Source organism: Panthera tigris, chromosome B1 (genome assembly GCF_018350195.1).
Source record: "Panthera tigris isolate Pti1 chromosome B1, P.tigris_Pti1_mat1.1, whole genome shotgun sequence".
Lineage (NCBI taxonomy): Eukaryota > Metazoa > Chordata > Mammalia > Carnivora > Felidae > Panthera > Panthera tigris.
The window spans coordinates 28657705-28682490 of record NC_056663.1 but is presented as its reverse complement, the minus strand read 5'-3'; the positions used below and the strand labels follow the sequence as shown (position 1 = coordinate 28682490).

At 34.0% G+C, this 24786-nt stretch overlaps 1 protein-coding gene across 2 annotated transcripts in view; it reads left to right on the top strand.

Annotated features, from left to right (window-relative positions):
* Nucleotides 1–23837, top strand: part of PURG (purine rich element binding protein G) — a 38433-nt gene extending 14596 nt beyond the window's left edge. For both annotated transcript variants that reach the window (XM_042983150.1, XM_042983151.1), the window contains one exon: nucleotides 21515–23837. In XM_042983150.1, coding sequence (XP_042839084.1) covers nucleotides 21515–21529 — 15 coding nt within the window. In that variant the 3' untranslated portion in view covers nucleotides 21530–23837. The remainder of the gene's footprint in view (nucleotides 1–21514) is intronic.
* Nucleotides 23838–24786: the final 949 nt, after the last annotated feature.

Sequence of the window (24786 nt, the reverse complement as noted above, 5' to 3'; positions counted from 1 at the left end):
GCCCCCAGAGAAGTCCTGGCAAATTGGTTTCATCTTGTTTGTTACTACAATTGATTGGCTGCCCTAAAGTGCTATGTTGAGAATTTGAAATCTGCATCTATAGGGAAAGAGAGAACAGCCTTCATGCCAAATATTTGCTATTTGTTATCCTTGCTTTAGAGCTATAAAAGTTCTCGTTATAGCTCTAAAAAGCTTAGCCAGACAGCTGGTTCTTGCAGCACAGACTACCATTTGACTCACTCAAGAATATCTCTTCTAATATTTCAAAGATAGTTTAATCCAATAATCTCTCCTTTAAAACAGGAGAGACTCTCCGATGTACCTCTCAGGAACTCAAAGAATCATGGCCGTGATGGTGTCATCAAGAATATCCTTAAACATTAAACTCTGTATTTGCCTCCAATGAGTTCTAACTGCCATTAAAATGACAGAAGTTTCACCCTTTAAAATTTAGTCTGGGCATTCTCAAACATTCGTGTACATAGCATATTTAAAAATTTTTTTAATGTTTGTTTATTTTTGAGACAGACAGAAACAGAGCATGAACAGGGGAGGGTCAGAGAGAGAGGGAGACCCAGAATCTGAAGCAGGCTCCAGGCTCTGAGCTGTCAGTACAGAGCCTGATGCAGGGCTCAAACTCACCGACTGTGAGATCATGACCTGAGCCAAAGTCGGAAGCTCAACCAAGTGAGCCACCCAGGCGCCCCAGTGTACACAGCATATTTAAAATGTAGGTTCTGGTCCCTGCCCCCAGAGATTATGATTTGGTTGGTCCAGAGTGGGGTTCAGAAATTGGCTTTTTAATCTTGCTCTTTCTGAATGGTGTGGGGGCCATTCTTTGTCATGGCCTTAGACTTGTATTCTTTCTTCCACATCATCTTTCCAGCTGGAATTGTTTAGGTTTTAATACTGTCAGCCAAAACGATTTTTTGGTTATCCTATTAACAACTAATATCTAGGGCCCACTTTAAACACAGAGAGGCTAAATACATAAACCCAAATATTTAAGATGTCATACTATCATATTGTCTAGCTTTCTGGACAATGATCACTGGAAATGCTACTTTCTCCCCCACCTCCAATGTTCAAATTCAAACTACTTGACATGTAACCACCAGTTACATATTCCCCAGATGTCAAAACCAAAATATTCTGTCTTTCCAGCCTGCATTAAGTACATAGGTGATTTGTCTTTCACCTTTTCACAAGATGACCCTCTAAGTCTCAAAAATGACCTTTCCCAATTTTCTTTTTTAAATATAAACTTACAATTTATTAGGAGTACAAAAAAAAATATCCTTAATCAGTCTGAATACCTCACTTTTCTGGTCTAGTTCAATTTTTTTTTTATTGTGGCTTAAAAAGCACATAACATAAAATTTACCATCTTAACCATTTCTAATATGCAGTTCATTAGTGTTAAGTACATTCACCTTGTTGTACCACCAATGTCCAGAACTTTTTTGTCTTGCAAAACTGAAACTCTAAGCCCATTGAAAAACTGTCTAATTCCTCCACCCCATCCCCTGGCAACCACCGGTGTACTTTTTTCTCTTTTTTTAAATAAGCAAGATATTTGCTTAAACCTTCGCCCACTCATAGTGGATTGGTTTATGGCTATTGATTATTGCTACTTAGCTCTCCAGGTATGATACATATATCCTGTGTTGTTATAATTCTCACATGTAAAAAGGTTTACAATTGCAAAGCAATTGTGCTTACATTTATTAAGCAATCCTTAGAATCTTTGGGTGGCTGCAAATGAAGTATATTTGGTCCTGGAAACTTTCCTCTGAGTTACAAGGAAGAGTAACCTTTATTGCTCATGAGACCTAGGGGATTCCAGAGGGACAGTTTTTGTATGTTTGTTTGTTTGTTTGTTGAAGGTGTGCGGTTAGAATTACCAAGGAAATTAAATCATGGAATTTCTGTAGATTTTTCCTATGTACATTCTAGGATTTTCTCATTACTTACGAAGTTGATTAGAAATTTTTCTGGAATTTGGCATAATTAATGTTCACCAAATGCTTTCAAAATCTTTGCTGAGTACAATATGAAACTTTACCTCTAAGCAGCTTCATTAGAAATATAATCTGGGAGAAATAGGCATATATAAAAATGCATTTCTGCAAATGGATGTTTCAAATGCTAGTTCAGGAATCATTGGCAATAAGAAAAACCCAAACCCAAGAAACATTCTTAAAATTCTTATTTTTTAAGTTTTTTAAAATTCTTCTTCCTCTGTTATTAAAATTTTCTAAAGAAATGAATAAAGTTTTAAATCCTATAAGCAATCTCCATCTAAATAAACAGAAATACTATAATTATGAGTATTATGCTGGATTTTAACATGGAAAAAAATGTGCCTGTTCTTGGCCTAAATTATCTTGGAACTAACACAAAAACCAGTTGATAGTGATTCTTGGATAATGATAACCGAATCGTTCTTCGTTTTATGAATTTAACAATTCATAATATGAGTGTATATGATTTTTTCAGACAAATGCTATTTATTTACAGCAATTTTAAATAATTTCATAATTTTTGTACACCCAGATATTTCTTTAATGATCTATTGCAACATACTGATGATATTTACTTCAAAGAAAATTCTTTAAAATTGAATCTCATTATTTCCTTGATCTCCACTATAAAATTAGAAATGTTTTCGTTTCTGTTTTTTTTTTTTTAGAAATGTTTTCTCAATACGAGGAAAAATTTTTGAGTTGAAAATATTTAGTGAAAGAGTTGTAATGCATCTGGTTCAGTAACATAGTAAGCAATTACTCTTTTTCCTTTCCAGTGCCCCATCACTATTTAAGATCTTTCTTCGTTGCTCACCATGACCACCCCAATATCACAGAAATTCGTTTCATGCCACGCAATTCTCAAAGGCACACACTGCCAACAACCTAGAACTTAGCCTCTCCTCTAACATCTCTAACATAAGCTAGGCACTAATATTTTGTCAGTAAGACTCTGTATCTAATATAGTAAAACCTTCAGCCTGAAAATTCCCCAAGTCCTGAGCATTTTCTGACAATTATTTACATACTTTATCAATTATAATATTAAATTTACTTCGAATAAAGAATGCCTATTGGATTTATAATAACTGAAGCTAAGTTGCATTATTGTTCTCCAAGCATTATTAAACTCTGCTCCTATTTAAGGAATCCTTCAGGTCATTAACTTATTATGTGCAATTTGGTTTGTTAATCACCATTTACTGTTTGACTTATTTTTTTAAAAGACCCAAATATTACATTTAATGACATATCAAGCTGGGATTCAAGCAGTACCTTCTGTTAAAGTGATCTGCTGTTGTCTTCGGATTATACTACATAACATCTATATTTTATTTGATGGAAATTTTTTATAGTTTATATGGAAAAAAATCAATCTTAGTTAAACCCAGAATTTGATTCCTACATTAGATTTTCAATAATTTAATTCTAAATGATTAGTTTTAAAACTTCTGTCACAAAATGACTATAAAATGAATGTCATTGCCAAATTACTCACTACATCTGTGCTATAATTAATAAAGTCCCCCTCCCCCAATTTATTCGTATTACTCAGACTATTATTTCAAGCATTCATGGAATTTTAAGAATCCTAAGGTCTCACCTTTTCCCTCCCGTGGTGCAGCAGTGTGGTATAGAGGTCAGGGCTCTGTGTTAGAAGCCCTGACTCTGGGCTTTGTAGCTGGCCCAGGGGGAGGCATTTAACCTCTGTGGGCCCCAGCTTGTTTACTCCTCACTTGTGGGGATTGGCTCATAACAGATGATTCCTAAGAACCTTTCAATTTCTATATCCCTGCAGTCATAAAAACTCCGATTACGGTTATCTTCAATTTCTTTCTTTGGTGTATTTTTCTCCACATCATCTTTGTTTCATCTGGCATTTATTGACCATCCATTCCTCCTTGGCATCCTTCATATTTAGATATGGTTGCTTCAGTGAAGTATTTCAGTGCACTGTTCCTCTGTCTGATTTGCCCAATCCCCCTTTTTAATTAAGTTTAAGACCAGAGACTGTTTCTTCCTCTTTTCTTTTCCCCTCCATACCTAGCACTGTGCTGATTGCTTAAATCATCTCTCTTCACTTAATCACCACTGATCCTGTTCCTGCTTTGCCTTTGAAATCTCCTTGCTTCAAGATCACAGTACTTCACAGACAAATCAAAATGGCAACAAGTATGAATGAAAGCAATAACTTTAAAACCTGATAAATACTATGTCAAGGACTGACTCACAGGTTAAGATACAGTAGAATATGGGACCTTTTGTTTCCTGCACCTCCTAAATTTTACTTCAGAAATATTCTTTCCCTTGTTCAATAGAGAAATGATCCTGTTCTTTTCACTCATGGATGTTGAGTGGCTACCTTGTTCCAGGCGCTATGCTAGGGGCTAAAGATCCAAGAATTTACAAAAGAAAAATATGCCACTGCTATTAGCTTTAAGTGTGCCATGTCCAAAATTGTTTGATTCAGAGCAGCTTTTGGAAGCCAATTGAACTTTCATATTTTTCATTCAACGGATATTCATCTGATTATCTGCCATGTGCTAAGCAGTGTGTTGGTGTGTATGAGAAGTGTGTTTGAAGCATTATAAAATGCCAAATATTATTTTCCCTTTAACAATTTATCCTTTAAATATGATTTAATTATCTACATCCTGTTATAATGCTCAAAATATATTTCACTGATGCAGATTTAGAGAATAGCACTGTTTTAAATAATAATTTTGTCTTATCCATTCCAAATCTCTTTTGATGTCCAAGGATGAAAATAATGATTGTGTTTCATCTCACGTGACTACTGTATTCAAGGTAATGATTTCCTAAATTCTAGGTTGGAGATGAATGTAAAGCCCCATGCAGGTTCATCATAAAAGACTGCTGTGGTTTCTGTGTGTGCATGGGGGACTGAGGTGGGGAGAGGTGGAGGAAGACAAGAAGTAGTAAACATCATATCCTATATTTGCCCTCCCTGCTCTAGGCTTTAGTATTTAACCTCACTTTAATTTTATTTCACTCTCTTTGCACATACAATATCTTCACAAACTCCTTTTCTCTCCATATGTCTGGATTTACAAAAACCCATCAGTGTTCCCAGCTACGAATCTCACCAGTATCTTAGCCAAGTGAAATGAGCCTAATTCTACTGTTACTGTGTTGGTGAATCAGAAACTATAATCATTTTCAGTAGATACATTGCAAAGAAGAGTCACTAATGGATAAATTCAATTAGCTACTGATACAAAAGATTCATTCGTCCTCAAAGTTTTTCCATAACTGGAATTTCTAATTAAATTAAATGTAAAAACAATATGGAATTTCAATTACAATAATTTGCATATAATTTCACATATTTTTCAAAGATCCTTCACATACTGTATCTCATTTCATCCTGATGAGAATACTGATTTAGATTGTTTTGTTCATTATCTCTAACCTCAGTTAACAGATGAAGAAAACAGGACCTGGCAGGTTTAAATGATTTACTATGTCACTTAGCAATCTAATAAAATTCTGAGGTTTATAAGGAGCCCACTTCTCACTGCAACCTTCTTAAGAAACATTATAGAAATTTTAAATGGTAAACTTGAAATCACAATTTGGTAAAATTAAGCACATGTTTTTACAGATAATTTAAATAGTTTTTTATTATAATTGACATACAATATTACATTGGTTTCAAGGGTACAAGAGAGTAATTCAGTATTTTTATACATTACAAAATGATCACTACAGTAGGTCTAGTTACCATCTGTCACAATACAAAGTTATTACAATACTACTGACTATATCCCCTCTGCTGTACATCACATCCCCAAAATGTATTTATTTTATAACTGGAAGTTAATTCCCTTCACCTGTTTCGCCCATCTGCCTTCCCCCTTACCCTCTGGCAACCACCAGTTTATTCTCTGTATCTATATGTCTGTTTCTGTTTTGTTTGTTCATTTGTTTTTTAGATTCCACATATAAGTGAAATCATATGGTATTTGTCTTTCTGTGACATATTTCATTTAGCATAATACCCTCCAGGTCCATCCATGTTATCACAAATGGCAATATTTCATTCTATTTTATGGCTGAGTAATATTCCATTATATACATATCACATCTTCTTTGTCCATTTATCTATCGATGAACACTTAGGTTGCTTCCATACCTTGGCTACTGTAAATAATGCTGCAGTGAATATAAGAGAAATATATCTTTTTAAATGTTTTTGTTTTCTTCAGATAAATATCCTGATGTAGAATTGCTGGATCATGTGGTATTTCTATTTTTAATTTTTTAAGGTACCTCCATATAGTTTTCCATAGGGGTTGCACCAATTTATATTCCCACCACTGTGCACAAGAGTTGCCTTTTCTCCATGTCCTCATCAATACTTGTTACTTCTTGTCTTTTTGTTAATGGCCATTCTGACAGGTGTGAGGTGAGATCTCATTGTGATTTTGATTTGCATTTCCCTGATCATTAGTGATGCTGAGCATCTTTTCGTGTGTATGTTGGTCATCTGTATGTCTTGTTTGGAAAAATGTCTGTTCAGGTCCTCACCCATCTTTTAATCAGATTGTTTCTTTTGTGTTGTTGTTATTGAGTTGTGTGAGTTCTTTATATGTTTTAGTTGTCAACCCCTTAACAGATACATAATTTGCAAGTATCTTCTCCCATTCAGTAGTAGGCCTTTTCATTTTGTTGGTGGTTTCCTTCACTGTGCAAAAGTTTTTTTAGTTTGATGTAGCTCAAATTATTTGTCTTTGCTTTTGTTGCCCTTGCCTAAGAAGACATATCCAAAAAAATATTGCTTAGACAAATGTCAAAGAGCTTATTGCATGTTTTCTTCTAGAAGTTTTACGATTTCAGGTCTTGTATTTAAATCTGTAATTCATTTTGAGTTTATTTTGTATATGGTGTGAAAACGTGGTCCAGTTTCATTCCTATGTATGTATCTGTCCAGTTTTCCCAACACTATTTATTGAAGAGACTGTCTTTTCCTCATTGTATATTCTGTTTCCTTTGTCATAGATTAATTGACGATTGACCACAGGTTTATTTCTGAGTTTTCTGTTTTGTTTGTCTGTTTTTGTGCCACTAACATCCTGTTTTGATTACTATAGCTCTGTAGTATATCTTGAAATCTAGGATTGTAATACCTCCAGCTTTGTTCTTGTTTCTCAAGATTACTTTGGCTATTCAGAGTCTTTTGGGGTTCCATGCAAATTTCAGAATTATTTGTTCTGGTTCTGTGAATTAGGCACATTTTTTTTTAATTTAAATTTTAGTTAGTTAACATACTCCTGAAATATTGGTTTCAGGAGTAGAATTCAGTGATTCATCACTTACATATGACATCCAGTGCTCATCACAACAAGTGCCCTCCTTAGTACCCATCACCCATCTAGCCCATCTCCTACTCTCTGTCAACTCATAGTTTATTCTCTACCATTAAGAGTCTCTTGTGGTTTGTTTCCCTTTCTTCTCTTTTTCCCCCTTCCCATATGTTCATCTGTTTTGTTTGTTAAATTCCACATGTGAGTGGAATCATATGGTATTTGTCTTTCTCTGACTGACTTATTTCACTTATCATAATACATTCTTGCTCCATCCACATCATTGCAAATGGCAAGATCTCATTCTTTTGATGGCTGAGTAATATTCCATTGTATATATATACCACATCTTCTTTACCATTCATCAGTTGATGGACATTTGGGTTCTCTCCATAGTTTGGCTCTTGTTGATAATGCTGCTATAAACATCGAGGTGCATGTGTCCTTTTGAATCAGTATTTTTGTATCCTTTGGGTAAATACCCAGTAGTGCAATTGCTGGATCGTAGGGTAGTTCTGTTTTTAGTTTCCTGAGGAACCTCCATACTGTTTTCCAGAGTGGCTGCCCAGTTTGCATTCCCACCAACAGAACTAGATGCTTTTATAACTAATTTAAAAATTTTTTTGAAATACATTCTACACATTTTTCTGTTTTCATCACATCTTTAGGCTCAATTCTGCACTCAGTATTCTGAGTTTTGGCCCTGGCAGAAGGCATATCAAATCATATTTTGGTAATCAATATACACAAGTCATTTGCCTAGATTCAGCCTTTTTTCCTCTTTTGACCATCACTATTTTTTAATCTATTTCCTGAGCTCCCACCTTAGTGAACCTTCCAGAACTTGATCCTAATGACTAGAATACAGATCCCTAGCTGTCTTGTCATCACAAATCTTGTCATGGCATCTGCACTGATTGCAGTGTAGCCTTCAAAAAGTGTAATTTACAGAATTTAAGAAATAAAAATACTTCTTTTTCACAGTTCAGTAAACAATTAAAAAGCAACTAGAGAATTTTTTTCATAAACTCTTAGGAGCAAAGATAAATGACCCCATAATAGTTTGAAAAGGATATTCTAAGTTTATATGAAATTAACTCAGGAACCTACATATTCTTCATTTACATCATTATCTGGTGATTATAGTTTTGTTTTGTTGTTATTGTTTGGTGTCCCTGCGGTGATTATAGTTGTTAACAATAGATTCTAGAGCACTGAAGTATCCTCATTCATACAAAATTTAATTATGCTCACTATATTGTATTCATTCAGTATTCAATAGGATTTAATTTCAATAGGATTAAAAAGTATTGTAGTTAAAGGTCTGTTGACTAGGAAATTCCATTAAATAAATAACCTTGCTCCTGGCATTCTCAATTAACCATGGTTTTGCAGCATCACTGAGGAGTTAGGAGACTTGAGTTCTAAATTTTGCATGCAGATTGTATTTTTCTGTCCCTGTAAGAGTTTCATATTAGCTCAATCTGCACAAATTATCACATAGTTCTTCATATAAAGAGATCAATATGCTTAAGATTATCAAGAAGGAGCTTAATAGAAGTTCCACTTCTACTTTTTGTTAGGAGAGGAATAAAACAACAATAACTTTAAACCATTCCCTTTGTCCCTATAAGTAATGGCAGTAATTTTAGCTGTATCTCTAGGTTGTGGATTCCCCCAGAGTCATCGGGCAGTCTTTGTGGCCCCACTACAGACTTCGGCTGTACAGACTTTGACGTCAGCCAGTCCTGGGTTCAAGTCCAGATTCTGTCAATGTTGTGTAATTTTGGGCAAATTATATTAACTTTGTAGAGCTATTGTGAAAATTCATTCAATCAGCACTCAGCTTATACTTATTATAAACTGTTCTGGGGCAAATCTTCTTGGTCCAGAGGATGTACCAATAACAAAATAGATAAGATTTATTGTCCTCACAGAAACTATAGCCAACCAGAATTCTCTTTAAAAAAATTGAAGCGACTAGCAAAGTTTCTATCACATAATAAGCATTTAATAAATACTAATAACATCATTATTAATTCTTCCCAACCCATAACATGGACAGTTCCCCAGAAAGTATAACAAAATTATGTAAAATTTGGGGCGCCTGGGTGGCTCATTTGGTTAAGCGTCTGACTTTGGCTCAGGTCATGATCTCACAGTTTGTGAGTTCGAGCCCCCCATCAGGCTCTGTGTGGACAACTCAGAGCCTGGAACCTGCTTCAGATTGTGTCTCCCTCTCTGTGTCCCTCCCCTGCTGGCACTCTGTCTCTCTCTCTCTCAAAAATGAGTGAACATTAAAAAAAAAAAAAATTAGAAGGGAGCCTCCTTTTACCACAAAAGCTCTCAGGTATAGCAATAGTCATAATCTCTTGAAGCTAGTTATAATCTCTTGAAGCTATTGCCAGTCAAATATAAAAGTGCACAACTATGTAGGCAGAAATGTCTTGGACAGGAAACAAAAGGCACTGACTTTTATTAAAAAAAATTAAGAATTAATGCTTCACCAAATGTAATTATAGACAGAGACAATTAGCATAGGGGAGGTTTCAGGTTATGAGGGGCCTGATTGGTTGATTTTAAAGTAAAGACATTTGTTGCTCTCTGATTGGGCGTCCTTTGTCTGTCCTTTGGCGGGAAGGCTTTGTCCGTTACTTGTGGCGGGAGAAAAAGAGGGAAGGGGGAAGGGGAAGAATGTGTTAAGCAAGCAAGATTACAGAAGCGAGAAAATGCTGGTTAGTAAGTATTTCCGTGATCTTAGGGTATAGCAAACTAAGTCTAGAAAAATTTAACGGTGCTCACATCGAACAATAGGCAAGACATACAAAATTTTAAATTCATTCTTTACACAAAATTAAAAATTTCTGTTTATCAAAAGACCATTAAGAAACTGAATAAACTATCCACTGGCTGGGAAATATCAAAGCATAATTGTATTGCTGGTGAGAATCAATACAGCTTTGTTTCATTTTTTAAGAGGATGATCATGGGGTGCCTGGCTGGCTCAGTTGGAGAGCGTACAACTCTTGATCTCAGGGTTGTAAGTTTGAGCCCCACGTTGGGTGTAGAGATTGCTTAAAAATAAAATATTTTTTTAAAAGATGGTCATTAGTTTACATGATTTGGGGATCAATGACCCCACTTCTGAAAGGATTATATTCACCTGTTTACTTAGTGACTTGACAATTTAAGATTTTCTTGTCTAAATCTGCCTTTAACTTTAATTTTTTTTTCTACCAGAAAGAGTCTTTGGAATCATGCCACACCCTGATTTTATAACAGTGTGTGGTTTTTTCATAATCATCTAACCAGTCATTTCAGAACCAGAACTAGGTTTTAGTAAGTTGTCCTTCCACTACTCAGAGTCTACTTCTCTATTATTTTGCTTGCAAATCAGTAGGAGATAGTATGTGGACTTTATTCAGAATATTTATTTTCTTCTGTCAGCTGGAAGGGTTTTCACACTTGTATACTTTAAAGTTGAAAACACTGCAGGATTATGGTTGTGGGTCATTTTTGACTGAAAAAAAAAATAGCTTTTCAATAGTTAATACATACTTTAACCCTTGGTTTCAGGATAGTAAAGGAACCATTATAGTTACTGGCCTCAGTTACTGTCATAAAGAGGCTTCTACAGACCATCATCTTGATACTGAGCTTTTCTCATTTCATATAATCTTCAGCTATATTCTTTCTATCTTCTAGCACTTGGTATTTTGTTTGTCTTTGGTACTTAATGAAACTCTAAATCTCTAGCTCAGATATGTTTATGTAAAATGTCTCACAACTATCCATTCTATTAATTACAAAAGTTTTTATTGTTCAGTATAGAGAAGCAAACCGTGTCCTTTAGCGTCATTAACTGAGTTTTTAAGGAAAATTCTATAGCCAAAAATCTAGGTTATATTCTATCAATTTGTTATTATTTCATAATTGTGTTGACTTTATATTTATGTGATTTTTACGTGAACAAAAGCAGTAGAAGCAATAATGACATGTGGTTTAGGGGTTTCAGAGCATTGCTGTCTTTTACTAAGTAAATGTCTATGCTTTTCCTTTTCAATCATACTGAATTTTTAATGTGCAGTAAGAAGCCCCTGTGTGAGGTAAGAAATGGTAATCAAGGGAAACAAAAGCATTCATTCATTTATTCAACAAATACTGAGTTGCTCCCATAGGCCAGGCATTATGCTAGGGAAATTGCTTTTTTTTTTTTTTTTTTCATTTTTTTCTGTCTAATCTCAGGTGGAGATATTGATGAGTAGTAAAATTATGTATTTTAGATTTGCTGTATGACATGTGGGTTTAAAATATAAACATTTGGTGGGTTTGAATTGGAAAAGAAAGAAATGAAATGGAGAAATTATTATCTAGCTTTTGATTTTAGGGTTGTTTTTTTTAATGTTTGAGAGAGAGAGAGAGAAACAGCACGAGTGGGGAAGGGACAGAGACAGAGGGAGACACAGAATCCAAAGTAGGCTTCAGGCTCTGAGCTGTCAGCACAAAGCCCAATATGGGTCTGGAACCCATGAGCCGCGAGATCATGACCTGAGCCAAAGTCTGGTGCTTAACCAACTGAGCCACCCAGGTGCCCCTGATCTTAGTTTTAATTTTTCTCATGAATACTTGGCATCACATGTAGATAAATTCTTTTCAAGGCATGACTACTTTCTTCTCAGAACTAACAGAATTGTTTTGCTTATTTATTTTGAATTGTCAGATAGGGTAATAAGGTTTTTTCTTTAGGGAACTGGAATATTCATTGGATAATGTAACCTCTTTAAAGTTGATGAACACGTGGCCCCTTAGATTTGAAGTGGCAAGGTGATCATAAATTAAGCCCCAAACATTGGCATTCAAAATGGTTTTAAAATGTGATACTCAATAAATACACTTGATTATGCACCAAAGTAGCAAAAGTAAAATCTTGTTTCCTTCCCATGTTTTAAGTCCCTCAATATACCAGTGGAATACTACTGAGCTACTGTGTTCACTCATCTTTGGGGAAATAAGACTGACGGCCATTCTGCCATGATCACTTCTAAGTAGTATTTGAGCCACGTTTTTTATTGATTTTTTATAGCTTTATAAATTAATATTTTCATGGTGATAAATTTAACTTAAAAACTTTTTTCTGTTCTAGGCTATGTTTTAAGCGTGAGAGGTTTTATATCCTTTTCTTAGAGCCAATACATTCAGTATGGTCCATGTAAGAATTTGTCTTCTTTTTTCTCCAGCAATAAAAAATCTGGTTTAGTTCAGTGCCCTGATATAAAATCCATGTTCTCTGTAGAGTATTAGTCGTGGATCCCATTCTAGGATATGTTACTCTTTATAGGACAGTTGTAAGGCAGAAGTCTTAAAATGAAAAAAAGAAAAATGCCACCTAATCTCTGATGCATCAGCAAGAACATTGTGTTTAGTGGCAATGCTCCTTCACATTTTATATTAAGCTATAATTTACATACAGTAAAATGCTCAAATCTTAATATATCATTTAATCCATTTTGACGGATATCAAGACATAAAACATTTTTCTCACACCAGAAAATTTCTGTGTATCCCTTTCCAGTCAACAGCCCCACCCTCCCCCAATCCCATCTTCCAAAATCAATCACTGATCTGATTTGTATCACCACAGGCTAGTTTTGTCTATTCTGGAATTGTATATAAATGAACATGTGTTTTTTGTACTTGGCTTCTTTGACTTAGCCTAATATTTTTGAAATCATCCATGTCGTTGAGTTTACCAGTTAGTTTCTTTTTATTACAGATAATATTTTTGTAAAAAAAAAAACAGGCAAAAAAAATTAGATCTTCACCAAGTATCTTTTTTTTTTTTTTTTAACCAAGTATCTTAATTGATACATGACTACCTTTGAAATCAGGGCAGCAAAACCACAGTAAGAATGAAGGGGACAAAATACCCTCCAATATTAATATTAAGTGACAGTACTCCTAACATTCAAATGGCTCTCCCACCTTAATTACTGTTATGTGCATCAAGAGGTACTCTTCTGGGAGATTCTAACCTGTTCTATTAACAACAAAGACACTGGGCAACTGCACTTCAGCAATTGCAATGGCCGCGGATCTGTCATTGTTTCTTTCCCTTTGTATTTCTTCTTTGACCTCAGAAAGCAAATGTGAAAAATAATTCCAGGTGAGAAGATGCTTCTGATGATAGGTCCATGATCAAAACATGCTGGAAGGAATGCTTTCACTGTTCATCAATATGGTGATGCCTTGGTAGCTTTTATGTGCTCTTAAAATTGTATAATAACGTAGACCTTATGAGCTCAGTTTTATTATTACAAACTCACTATGTTCCATAATTTATACAAATGGAAGGAAAGTAGATACAATGAAAGCAACATCCAGATTGCATTCGCATTTTTTTTAAGTTCTAACTGGATTTACCAAAAAATTGCCATTTTAAGCAAAGATTCTTTAAAATTTGGGAGTAGTAATAAGTTTAAGTGAAGACTATACTGTGATTCTAGGAAGTCATAGTAAATTGCATACCAACAGATCCTAAAGGATGAATTGTCGCTATCTGCTGTTGAGATTCAAGAGAATTTTATTCTGACCAAAAAGAAGTCTGAATTTTGACCTAACTACATAATGGCAAGGATTGAGCTGGCCCTCGGCTAGTCCATCCCAAACCATCTCCACTTTTAAGATTCTTAAATAAGAAGAACCACAAAGAGTTCCCGGAACACTAAAGTACACATCAACAGCACACACAACAAGCACCTTCTTAACTTTATGGAATGTTATCATGTCATTTTCAGTGTTTATACAACTATTCAGTAAGGGGAGAAATGACGATAAAGTACTATAGTGCTTGCATCGGTTCTATGGAAAAAGGCACTCAAACGAATAAGAAGTTGTGCCAGATTACTGAGAGAATAAAATTTCAGATTATGTCCATTCTGCGAATCCCTCACATCCACTGATTTTCTCATTTCTTTCTGCTCTCCACTAAATACACATTCCTTCTCTCCTCTCATACTTATTTTTCTCATATGGTTCCTAAATTCTGTTACCACATTCATATTTCATTCTAATAATTCCAAAAATGTTGAAGTGACACTTCCCTTTAACACAACCTACTTTAGTATACAATTTGGCTTAAGTCTTACTTCTCATTTGTCTTATTTTACATAAGAAAGCAGTTACATTTAAATTATCAAGAGTATCTCATTAGTGGGGCACCTGAGTGGCTCAGCAGGTTAATTGTCCACTCCTTGATTTTGGTTCAAGTCATGAGCTCATGGTTTGTGAAATCAAGCCCTGTGTCAGGCTCTGAGCTGACAGTGTAGAGCCTGCTTGGGATTTCTCTCTCCCTCTCTCTCTGCCCCTCTGCCACCTGTGTACATGCTCTATTTTTCTCTCTCTCTCTCAAAATAAATAAATATGTTTTTAAAAAAAGACAGATTCTTAAAAAAAAAAAAAAAGAGTATCTCATTAGTATAATTTAACCTGTATGGAGGACTTACAATGCTGTCATACCAAACCTCAAGGATCTATGTTCTAAACTATAAAGATGATTAACTACTTTTGAGCAGTGTGCATGAATTCTCTCAGCAGTTCATCATCATTTTAGTTGTAGTAATTAATTTTAATTAACTGCCAATGCTGTTTGTTGCCATGTGGAAAAATGAGAATATGGCCCTTCTTCCCATTTGAGTATGAGTAATGATATCAATTTAATATTAGAAGGGTAAAGAGGTTTTAGGTTGTGAAATAAAGAATTATAAACCTGATTTCCCAGGGAATGCACTCTGCTTGGAGGGTGTTGAGAAGTCCTAGCTTAACAGAAATTAACACTGATAGTGAACCATCTTTCCTCCTACCACATTTTTAAGGTTCTGGCTAATGAAAAGTAGATTTTGCTTCCTAGTTTTGGAAACTAGTATTGTTTTTGTTGCTTCTCAAAGTGTTCTAATTAATAGTGCTGTTTTTATAAACATATACAGTAATTTAGAAATTCAAACTTAATATCATAGCCATTGGTTTTTTCCACTACTGTGATTTAAAACAATAATTTAATTTTACAAGAAATAATTTCACCTCCTCTCTTTGAAGTTGGAAATGAGATCATGAATTGTACTTAAGACTTATTCTTTAGGGGACATGTTCATGTAAAGTAGTAGGAGTAGGAGCAAACTCCTCACTACTAATTTTGCTAACAATGTAAAGTATTGTCAGCAAAGTAATATCCAGACTATATTGATATAATTTAATTATATTTATTCAGGATTTAAAAGGCTTTACATGTTATTGTTGGGGAAAAACAGGAGTAAAGGTGGTTTAAAAAAACTTAATATTCACAGTTGTTTAATCATTCCAAAACATCAAATTTTTCAAGTTTATCATTTTTACTTTAAAATATACTCTGAATACTGAGTAGATTCTCATCTTACCAGAAGAGGAATCAGTTAGCACAACATAGAATTTTAGAGCTGGAAAGACTTTCAATATCATCTAGTTTAAATGTGACATTAACCTAGTTCATTAAAATCACTGTTTTCTCAAGGATCTCAGCTTCTCTGCGCTAATTTCCAGAAAATTAAAGGACCTCTAGTCCCTAATCCCTTTTGCTGTATGTCTGTCTTTTTGGTACCTTCTGATAGACTCCATATTCATGCCAATGATTACAACAGTGAGGATTTTCTCTATTCCTTATGCCTGAATTAGCTAAAGAATAGTCTATTGTGTGCAGAAACATAACTTTTAATTTAAATAGTCGTTCAAAGGGGCTCCTGGGTGGCCCAGTCGGTTAAGTGCCCAACTTCAGCTCAGGTCATGATCTTGCAGTTTGTGAGTTCAAGCCCCGAGTCTAGCTCTATGCTGACAGCTCAGAGCCTAGAGCCTGCTTCAGATTCTGTGTCTCCCTCTCTCTCTGCCCCTCCCCTACTTGCATTCTCTCTCTCTCAAAAATAAATAAACATTAAAAAAAATTTTTTAAATAAATAGTTGACCAAAAGAAAGGTGAATAATTTAGTTTTAGGAGTAGTTGTAGAAAGAGTCGAGTTATTGCCACTCTGGAGGACACATACCATAAGGTCTTCTCCAGGGAGATTTAAAAGTGAGTAATACAACCCTATTGTGTAAGACAAGTAATACCTCTTAGCCTATTGTAGTGGAGAAGCAAGAGTGAGGTAAACATGGCTCTTCACTTGGAGGTTGAAGGTGAGAGGGGCAGTATGTTGAGGTTCTTTGTTTTATTTTCTCAGTCCTGTTTCTCAGTCATTAAATCAACAGACATTTATTTTGCATACAACACGAGGTAAACATTCTGATAGGTATGGGTATACAGCAGACAACGAGATCTAGTCTTTGGCCTCAAGGAGCATAGCCTCAAGATACATAGCAGAGGGCAATGCAGATAACTGCCTATCTAACAGAGAAGATACATAGGATCTCTGAAAACCCTGTATAGCTCCACCACTGCACAAGCAATTTATTAACTTGGCTCATCTTGTAGAATGAGAAGTAACTATCATAATTAGTTGTGCAGTGTTTTGGAAATGAAAAGTGCTATAAAATAGCCGAGTAATAGAAAACAAGATTAAATTATATGGTAGGAATGGTTCTTATAGGTATCTTCAATATTTATGTCAGCGCTAAAGGACTACTACCAAAGAAAAGCTAAATTAGGTAAATACAATTTCCTAGGTAGATTTTACAAAGCCAAGAAAATATCTGTGTGTATTGACAAGAGAGATTGCGCAATCTTACTTTGGGTAATGCAAGAATTAAATATAGCATGGGGTTTCCCCATTCTTCACCTTTTATTAAGAATCTTCTGCATTTCAGTGTTTATTTGAAGTGTTTCTTTAACAATTTTTAAATGCTGCCACTATCCAAGACTGTTATCTACCAACAAGCAATTATATTTTCATATTGAGAAACTAAAAGAATGTTCATTAAATTATGTAGAATGAATGTCTACCTTTCTGTGATTAACCTATCAGTATATTGGGTTTGGGGGAGTTGTTATCAGTGATTTATCATGCCTGATTCTTTCTGCTTTTACTTATGTTTTTAAAGTTTGTGAATTCTAGAGGACTAAGATACCAATTTACATCCTACTCTATATCCTCAGAAGGTGAAGAATTTATAAAATTGGGCATTTCTTTCATATCCTTTCATATGGTGACATTCTTACACCCAAGATTAAGATTATCAAACTGTAGGAAAAGGAAGGAGTTCTTTTTCAATAGTCATTTAATGTTCCATGACTACAAAGTAATCTTATTTTATTATTAGCATTTTTACATTTTACCAGCATTTTCATCCTAATTAAATGAGGCACTACACCACTATGTTTAGCCTGTGGCATAACAGAAGGCAGATGACCTGTCATTGAGAATCATGATCTCACACACTCTTTTTCCTCTGAAGAATATAGTTTTGTTTTGTTTGTTTTTTTGGTCTCAGTTTATAATGACATACCTCTGTAGCTTAACTTCATCACATTCAAACAATAAAAACATTAAAAATTTAACCTCATTATATGCATGCCACTTATTTTTAAAAATATATATTAATATAATTATTACTTGGTAAAGAGATCTTATTTTTTATTGTCTTTCCCTGATTTAACAAATTTAATGATATGGAGAATTTCTATACAGTTGCTTATTTTATTCATTCCATATATTGGGTGTTTTGGTCTCTAATGTCCTGTTGTCCTTATTAGATTATCGGTATACATTTCCATTTAGATGAAGAGACAGAAGCATGCAGATTAATTACCCATGCATCAGACATTTTTGCCGTGCTTAATAGGAATGAGCAATTAAGGCTAGAAACCTCAGTGTTTAATACTGTTTTCAGAACTCAGTTATTACACATATATTGTCACTTCAGTGATTAAAGAGAGTAAGTATAATATGTAGTCAGATTCAAACAAGATAACTAAACCAATATTAAAAAAAAAAAAAAAAGCTATGGTGTCTGCACTGCATGGCAGAGTACTAATAAAATTTGCCTAAACAAATTCTCATGATGTTTTGGGATATTATGGGAATGCTTTGGCTATACATGGATTTGAATCTTCATAATGACAAAGGTTCTAACAGTTATTTTTTAAAAACACACTATACTGTTTTTAGAAGGTTGTAATTACTTCCTGCTTATATTTATGATAAATTTGTAAAACTACTATACTGTTATGAAAAAGGTAAAAGTTTATATGTACTTTGATTTTGAAAAGTAGCATCGGACGCATTTAAAAAAATTTTTGGTAACTTGTGGCACTTTGGTAAAGGAATGTGCAATTATAGAGATTTATGCTGTTTTAATTTTTTTTAATTGCCAGGAGTTACTCTTACTAGGCTTTAGACTGAAAACCAAACTCGGTTTTAATACTGGCACTTTTTCCTCCTGGTACTTCCCGTTTCTCTAATTATGTGGAACATTTAATTTAAACCATTCTTTGCAATGAGGTTTAACTTTCCTCCTCCATCCTAACCTCAAAAACCTTTAATTTAAAATTAATCCAGTGGTAGTTAGATAAGCATTTTGGGTATCATGGCCATTTGATCTGGCACCTGACTTTAGTAATCTCATAAAAATAGCTAAACTCCTGAAAAACAATAGTCAATCATTTTCATTAGTTTTTATTGATTATAACCAATTGAGTAACTTGACATCCATCGAGTCATAATTTATCTTAAAATCTGGGGCTGCCAACATAACTAACTACACAGCATCGCTTAAAATACCCTCGTATATTCATTCCAAAGAGAAATGACAAGAAAAAATAGAATTCTGTATGATTATGGCTATTGCAGACACTTCTGTTAGGTTTCCAGTATTTTACTGTGATACACCCATGGGTGGTACAAGTAAAATAAAAACAAATATAAATGCTTTAACATTGGATGGTGGCATCCATCAGTACAGATTATGCATAAGCTACTGCAATAAAAAATACTCATTGTGCCTGTATTTGAAGAATTTATCTGAGATTTCCTCTGGCCTTTTCCATTTAAGGCTGTACAATCATTTTAAATGTAAAGACAACAGAATATATAAATGAGTGAAATGATGGCCCTGTTTGCCATAGGATAAATATTCTGTTGAACTTGTTGAGGGGCATTGGCTGTTGCATATTATAACATAAGCTAGGTTGTTATAAGCCACATGCGAGTCTTATGTACAAATCAGAGCATTTAGAAATTATACATCTTTCTTTTTCCTCACAAAAAGAATTCAGACTTTATAATCCAAATTTATAATTTTAAGCTGCTGTTTATTGAAAAGCACCTAATATGGATTAAAAGACTAAATGAAATAAGACCTATGAAAGAATGCTAATTAATAGCCTAACCCTGTATATTTTCAAACTTCTAATAATGTTAAGTTTCTTATAAAGCCTTAAAATATTTTAATGAAAAATTAATTACCTAGAAATGAAGGCACTTTATTACCTTAAACTAGCTATTTGTCTGTATAGAATTTGTCTAAACCCCATAAAATATTCTTTATCCTTTTATAAATTTATCCTGCTTATGTGTTTTTCTAAAGCTTCTTATAATAATTCAAAGTATTTTACCTTAACAGAAAATTGTGTTACATGGTAGAACCAATGAACAATTCAGAAATAAAACTCTAGAGTAACAAAAGTATGTGTGATAATAGCAAAACTGTTAGTCTAAGTTAGTCTACAGTCATTTGGGGTAAAAATGTAAGATTTGAAGGCTTTTTCCTTGAACAATCTTTAGTCAGCTTTTTGTTTTTTAAATCTTATTTTTAACTGGCACTACCTTGTGTTTAAGTGTTGGTCAAATATAAGGGCAATCAAAATTATTATGCCAGCCTGTCATAACTCAGTTTTGTTTAGTTGAGTTTTTTTTAAACTAAAACGTTGAGAATTAGTTTTGTTTCTTCTATGTTCAAGTCAGCCCCGCCTGGTAAATTATCAAATTTAAATCAGTATTATGGGTGTGCTGCTCTGTATAGCTGTACCCTCTTCAGAAAATTAATAGTTGATTTATACAAGGGAGGTGATTCAGCAGAAAAAGCCTAGGATAATTTTTTCAAAAGTTAAATTTTTTCTGAAGCTCAACCTTACATCTTTCTGACATTTATAAAACATAGGCTAGCTTTCTTTTATCCAAGAAATTTTTTTAACAGAAGAATATTTCAAAGCAAACAAACTTTGCTTTCCTTTTCATTTGGGGGCAGTTCACTTAAGAAGAAAACATTTGTCTATAATTGTACTTATCTTTAATTCTTTCTCTGTGGTGGCCATTTTTCTATCACTAGTTTTAAATGTTTTGCTAAATGTGAATGCTGCTTCATAGATGCAGTTTTCATTACATGGTACAGACAGGAGTCAAGTTTATTAGCAGTCTACTCTTATCAAGGAGAAACTAAAAATAAGTTCCATGTCAATTCTTTGGTTTGTATCTTGGTATCTTTTTTTTTAAATAAGATATATTAGCCCAAAGGTGTGTTAATTGTCATGGCATGAACAATCTTAAATGTAGATCTATTGAGTATTTTGTGATGCTGAGTAAACAGACTTTTCTCAAATCTCTGTGATGCTAAATATTTTCCTTAGGAGGTTTTGTTTAATGTTAGATTGTTGTTCTGAAAGATGTTGGTCTTAGTGGGATTTTTTTTAAACTGGGAAAACAAATAAACGCATGTATTACAAGTATAGAAATGGTGAATTGTAAACTTACCGTATAATAATGATTCTATTTTCAAAAATGTTTTGCTGTTAAATATATACAACATAAAATTGCTGCCATACTGTAATTGAATACTTTTTCTTAAATGACCCTGTTATCACTATTCCAGAATTAGAAGTTGGGCAGATACATGATTGATTCATGTGTCTGCATAGATGCTTCAAGGTATATTCTTCTCTTGGTGAGTAAAAATATATTTTCCTTGGCATCAGTGCATTGAGATCTGAATATACCTGTATCTATCCATTCTTATTGCACATTTCTTATACAGTATCTTCTAATATGCCAAAATTGGCCTAGACATAACTTAAAATTGAGGGTTTGTTACATGCTTTCTAACAGAAAGGTTTTCAATGATATTCATTATGGGTTTGTACTGTGAAAATAGTGAAACTCCCTTTAAAATTTCATATATGCTAAATTTAAATTAATATTTTTTCTTTAGCTCAAATTTCCCTAAATCCAGGGAGAATACCAACCCTTTTCACTGTTGTCAAATCCAGCATAAGGAACAGCCCTATGACACTACAAAAACAGTTGAGGAATAAGGAATAAGTCTCTTATGTTACACTCCAGAATAAAGGCATTGTGTGAAAGAAATGAACCGAAGTTCACCGTGAATGCAAGGCTTCTGTACTTGACATCCCTCCACCGAAGGGAAGACAAGTGTCAACACCACTGGCATCATTTTCAAACTCATCTTATGTGGAATATCTTCCACCACACTGGAGTACTTATTGACTCTTACCGGGTTTTGGCTTTGTTTTGTTTTGTTTTGTTTTGTTTTAATTCATCAAGCCTTTCAGTTTTCAAAAAACCATTTGTCAGCACTGAGGTAGAGGGACATAGATTTGAAAATACTTTCTTAAGAGATCATGTAACTATTTAACTCAATTTAAAAGGAGGAGGAGGGATAGTTTCAACCCACTGCCTCTCACAAGAAACATGTTTTTAAATCTGTAACTGTTTTAGTGTTAACAGGGTACAATGTGTTTTTTGTCCTGTATTGTACTTAAAAAGTTCTCATTGATTGGTGATTGTATTGTACTGTATGGAAACAAATCATAAATTGCCTTGTATTGTTTATAATAGACCATACCACGTACCACTTCAGTTTTTATGTTCCAAGTTTTCCAGTGATGCATGTTAACAGTTAGGTCCTAAAATTCTGTGGTGCTAATTCTTCCATATCCAATGGTGCTTTTGTGGATGCTAACTGCACACATGCTGAACAAAGCTTGAAGTTTAAAACTTTCCTCCCTTCCTCTGTTTATATAAAGTAAAATAAAATAACTTGAATTTGTCTCAAAGTATCACTGACAATCTAATAAACTGGTTTATATGTGTGATTAGTTTGGATTCTTAATTATTTTTCAGAAAGCAGATTAGCTCTACTGGGCCCTTCCTTCTATCAAACAGAAATTGATTTTACTGTGTGTTTATTTTGTTATTTCATTTTGTGCCCCCAAAGTTGTGGTACCTTTGGGAATTTAAATCCAGGTGGCCTGTCTTCTATAATCAAGTTTATGTCGGATCTACAAAAACTAGACCTATCAGACCTGGAAATTAGTAAGTTGAGAAAACCAAAAATGTACCATGAGAGTGCCTTTGTGTATTTTAGTATTTTATTAATAAAGTTTTATTATCTATGTACCATGAGATAGTATTTGCATGGAAACTAGTATGCCTTCAGAACCTTTATTATTGCTCAGATGACATTGAAAAGGCCATCCCTCTATGCTGATATTTAAAGTAAAAGCTCCACTTTACATGTATGAAAATACAGACAAAAAAATATATAATAAAATCAGAACTTTCCAGGACAAACTGATAACCTATGCCAGGATGGCATAATAGATAAGCCCATGCCTAGTCTTATTGGATTTTTAATTTTAGCATCTGCACTAAGAACCACAGCATTAGGACGAGTGAAGCTGCTCCTCGAGAGGGCAGAAGGCTGTTTCTCCTAAGCTGGAGATAAAGTCAGTATTAAGGCAGTGTGCAAATTTGCATTCTAATCTCGGTATTTTGCCTAACCCATGGGTAACCTTAAATTTAAAAAGAAAAGATCAAAATAAATCTATTAAAACTCCTCAAGCAGCAACCATTGATGTCAAATAAGAGATGAGCAAACCTGTCTATCTGTCCTAGTGGGCCTGATGACTGAGGTTACATTCCCATGTTGCTGGGGTTCTTTATTTTATCAAGAGCATATATTCAGTAATTCTGCCTCAAATAGTTATTAAATCATGTCTAACTTCTAATATCAGAAAATAAAGTTGACAAAAATAGAGCCAATATGAGCACTGGGCTTACATCCCCATGACTGTCTTGAACAAATGCAATATTTACTAAATCACAGCCTCTCCAAAGATATTTCTACTGTGTATTTTTGTAACTACCTTTACAGCATGCCATTTTATGAAAACTGGCAAATAATAAATGTGTGGCAAAATAATTCCAGGTCTTCTTTAATCAAAAAAAGAGAGAGAGGGTAGGTAGATCTATGAATGTTTTAGAGTATCTTTACTTCTGCGGTAATATTTTGCCTGTTAATTGAAAGAAAATTTAATTATAATTTTATGAAAGGATAAAAGGATAAATTGCTTTTGGAAAATCTCTGCTTTTTAATCTACATGAAAAATCTCTCATTTTTTCCCTACAGCCACCAGATTTGTGTATTATTGTTCACCATCATGTTTGTCCCACCTAAAAAATTATTCTCACAAAATTTATCAGGTTTTTTTTTGTATGAAATTATTTTTAAAACTCAGCCTTAAATAAAATGAATACACTTTGTAAGTTTGGTTCATTTATGAAAATAATGTAGTCTCTCCCTCTTTATTATTTAAGCTTTTTTAAAGTTACAAAATTATGTTTGTCTTTAGTTTTATCAACATTATTTTGGCAAGTTGTGTTTTCTGTTCCTAAAATAATAATTTCCCTTGGAAATCATAACCTCAAGGTGTCATCTGTAAATCCATGAATGAAAGCACTTTCAATAAAGATCCAGATATTCTCCATTGAGAAACATCTTTTGAAATAAATTTCATGTACATTAAAAACCTAACCTATTCATCTTAGGGAACTAATTTTTCTCATCAGAAATTGTGTTGAGTTTGAAAATGACCAATAATAATAATCTCGCCCTTATTTTTTTAAAAGCCAATAGGAGCACCTAGGTGGCTCAGTTGGTTAAGTATCTGACTTTGGTTCAGGTCATGATCTCACAGCTCGTGGGTTCAAGCCTTGCATTGGGCTCTGGGCTGACAGCTCAGAGCCTGGAGCCTGTCTCAGATTCTGTATCTCCCTCTCTGTCTGCCCCTCCCCTGCTCTCTCTCTCTCTCTCTCTCTCTCTCTCTCAAAAAATAAACAGTAAAAAAAATTTTTTAAGCCAATCTATAACCTATATCATTTCAGATTTGTCTTCTTCATGCATTTTTTTTTTAAACCATTGAAGTACGTGCATACTGAGTTCTCATTAAGACTAATGTCACTTTTCTTACTCTCCACTTAATCCGTGGGGCAGTAAAAAGACTCCTAGAAAATAACTAAAAACTAAGTAAGACAATTCACATAAAAACAAATGAGTGGTACTTCATAAGACTGAATTAACCATATAATGCAGTGAGCAAACATTATACATATTCTCCCCAAATTGGTCTCGATGCTGTGAATGGTAGCTAAAGCTTACACTTTCTGCAGAGCATACCAGAC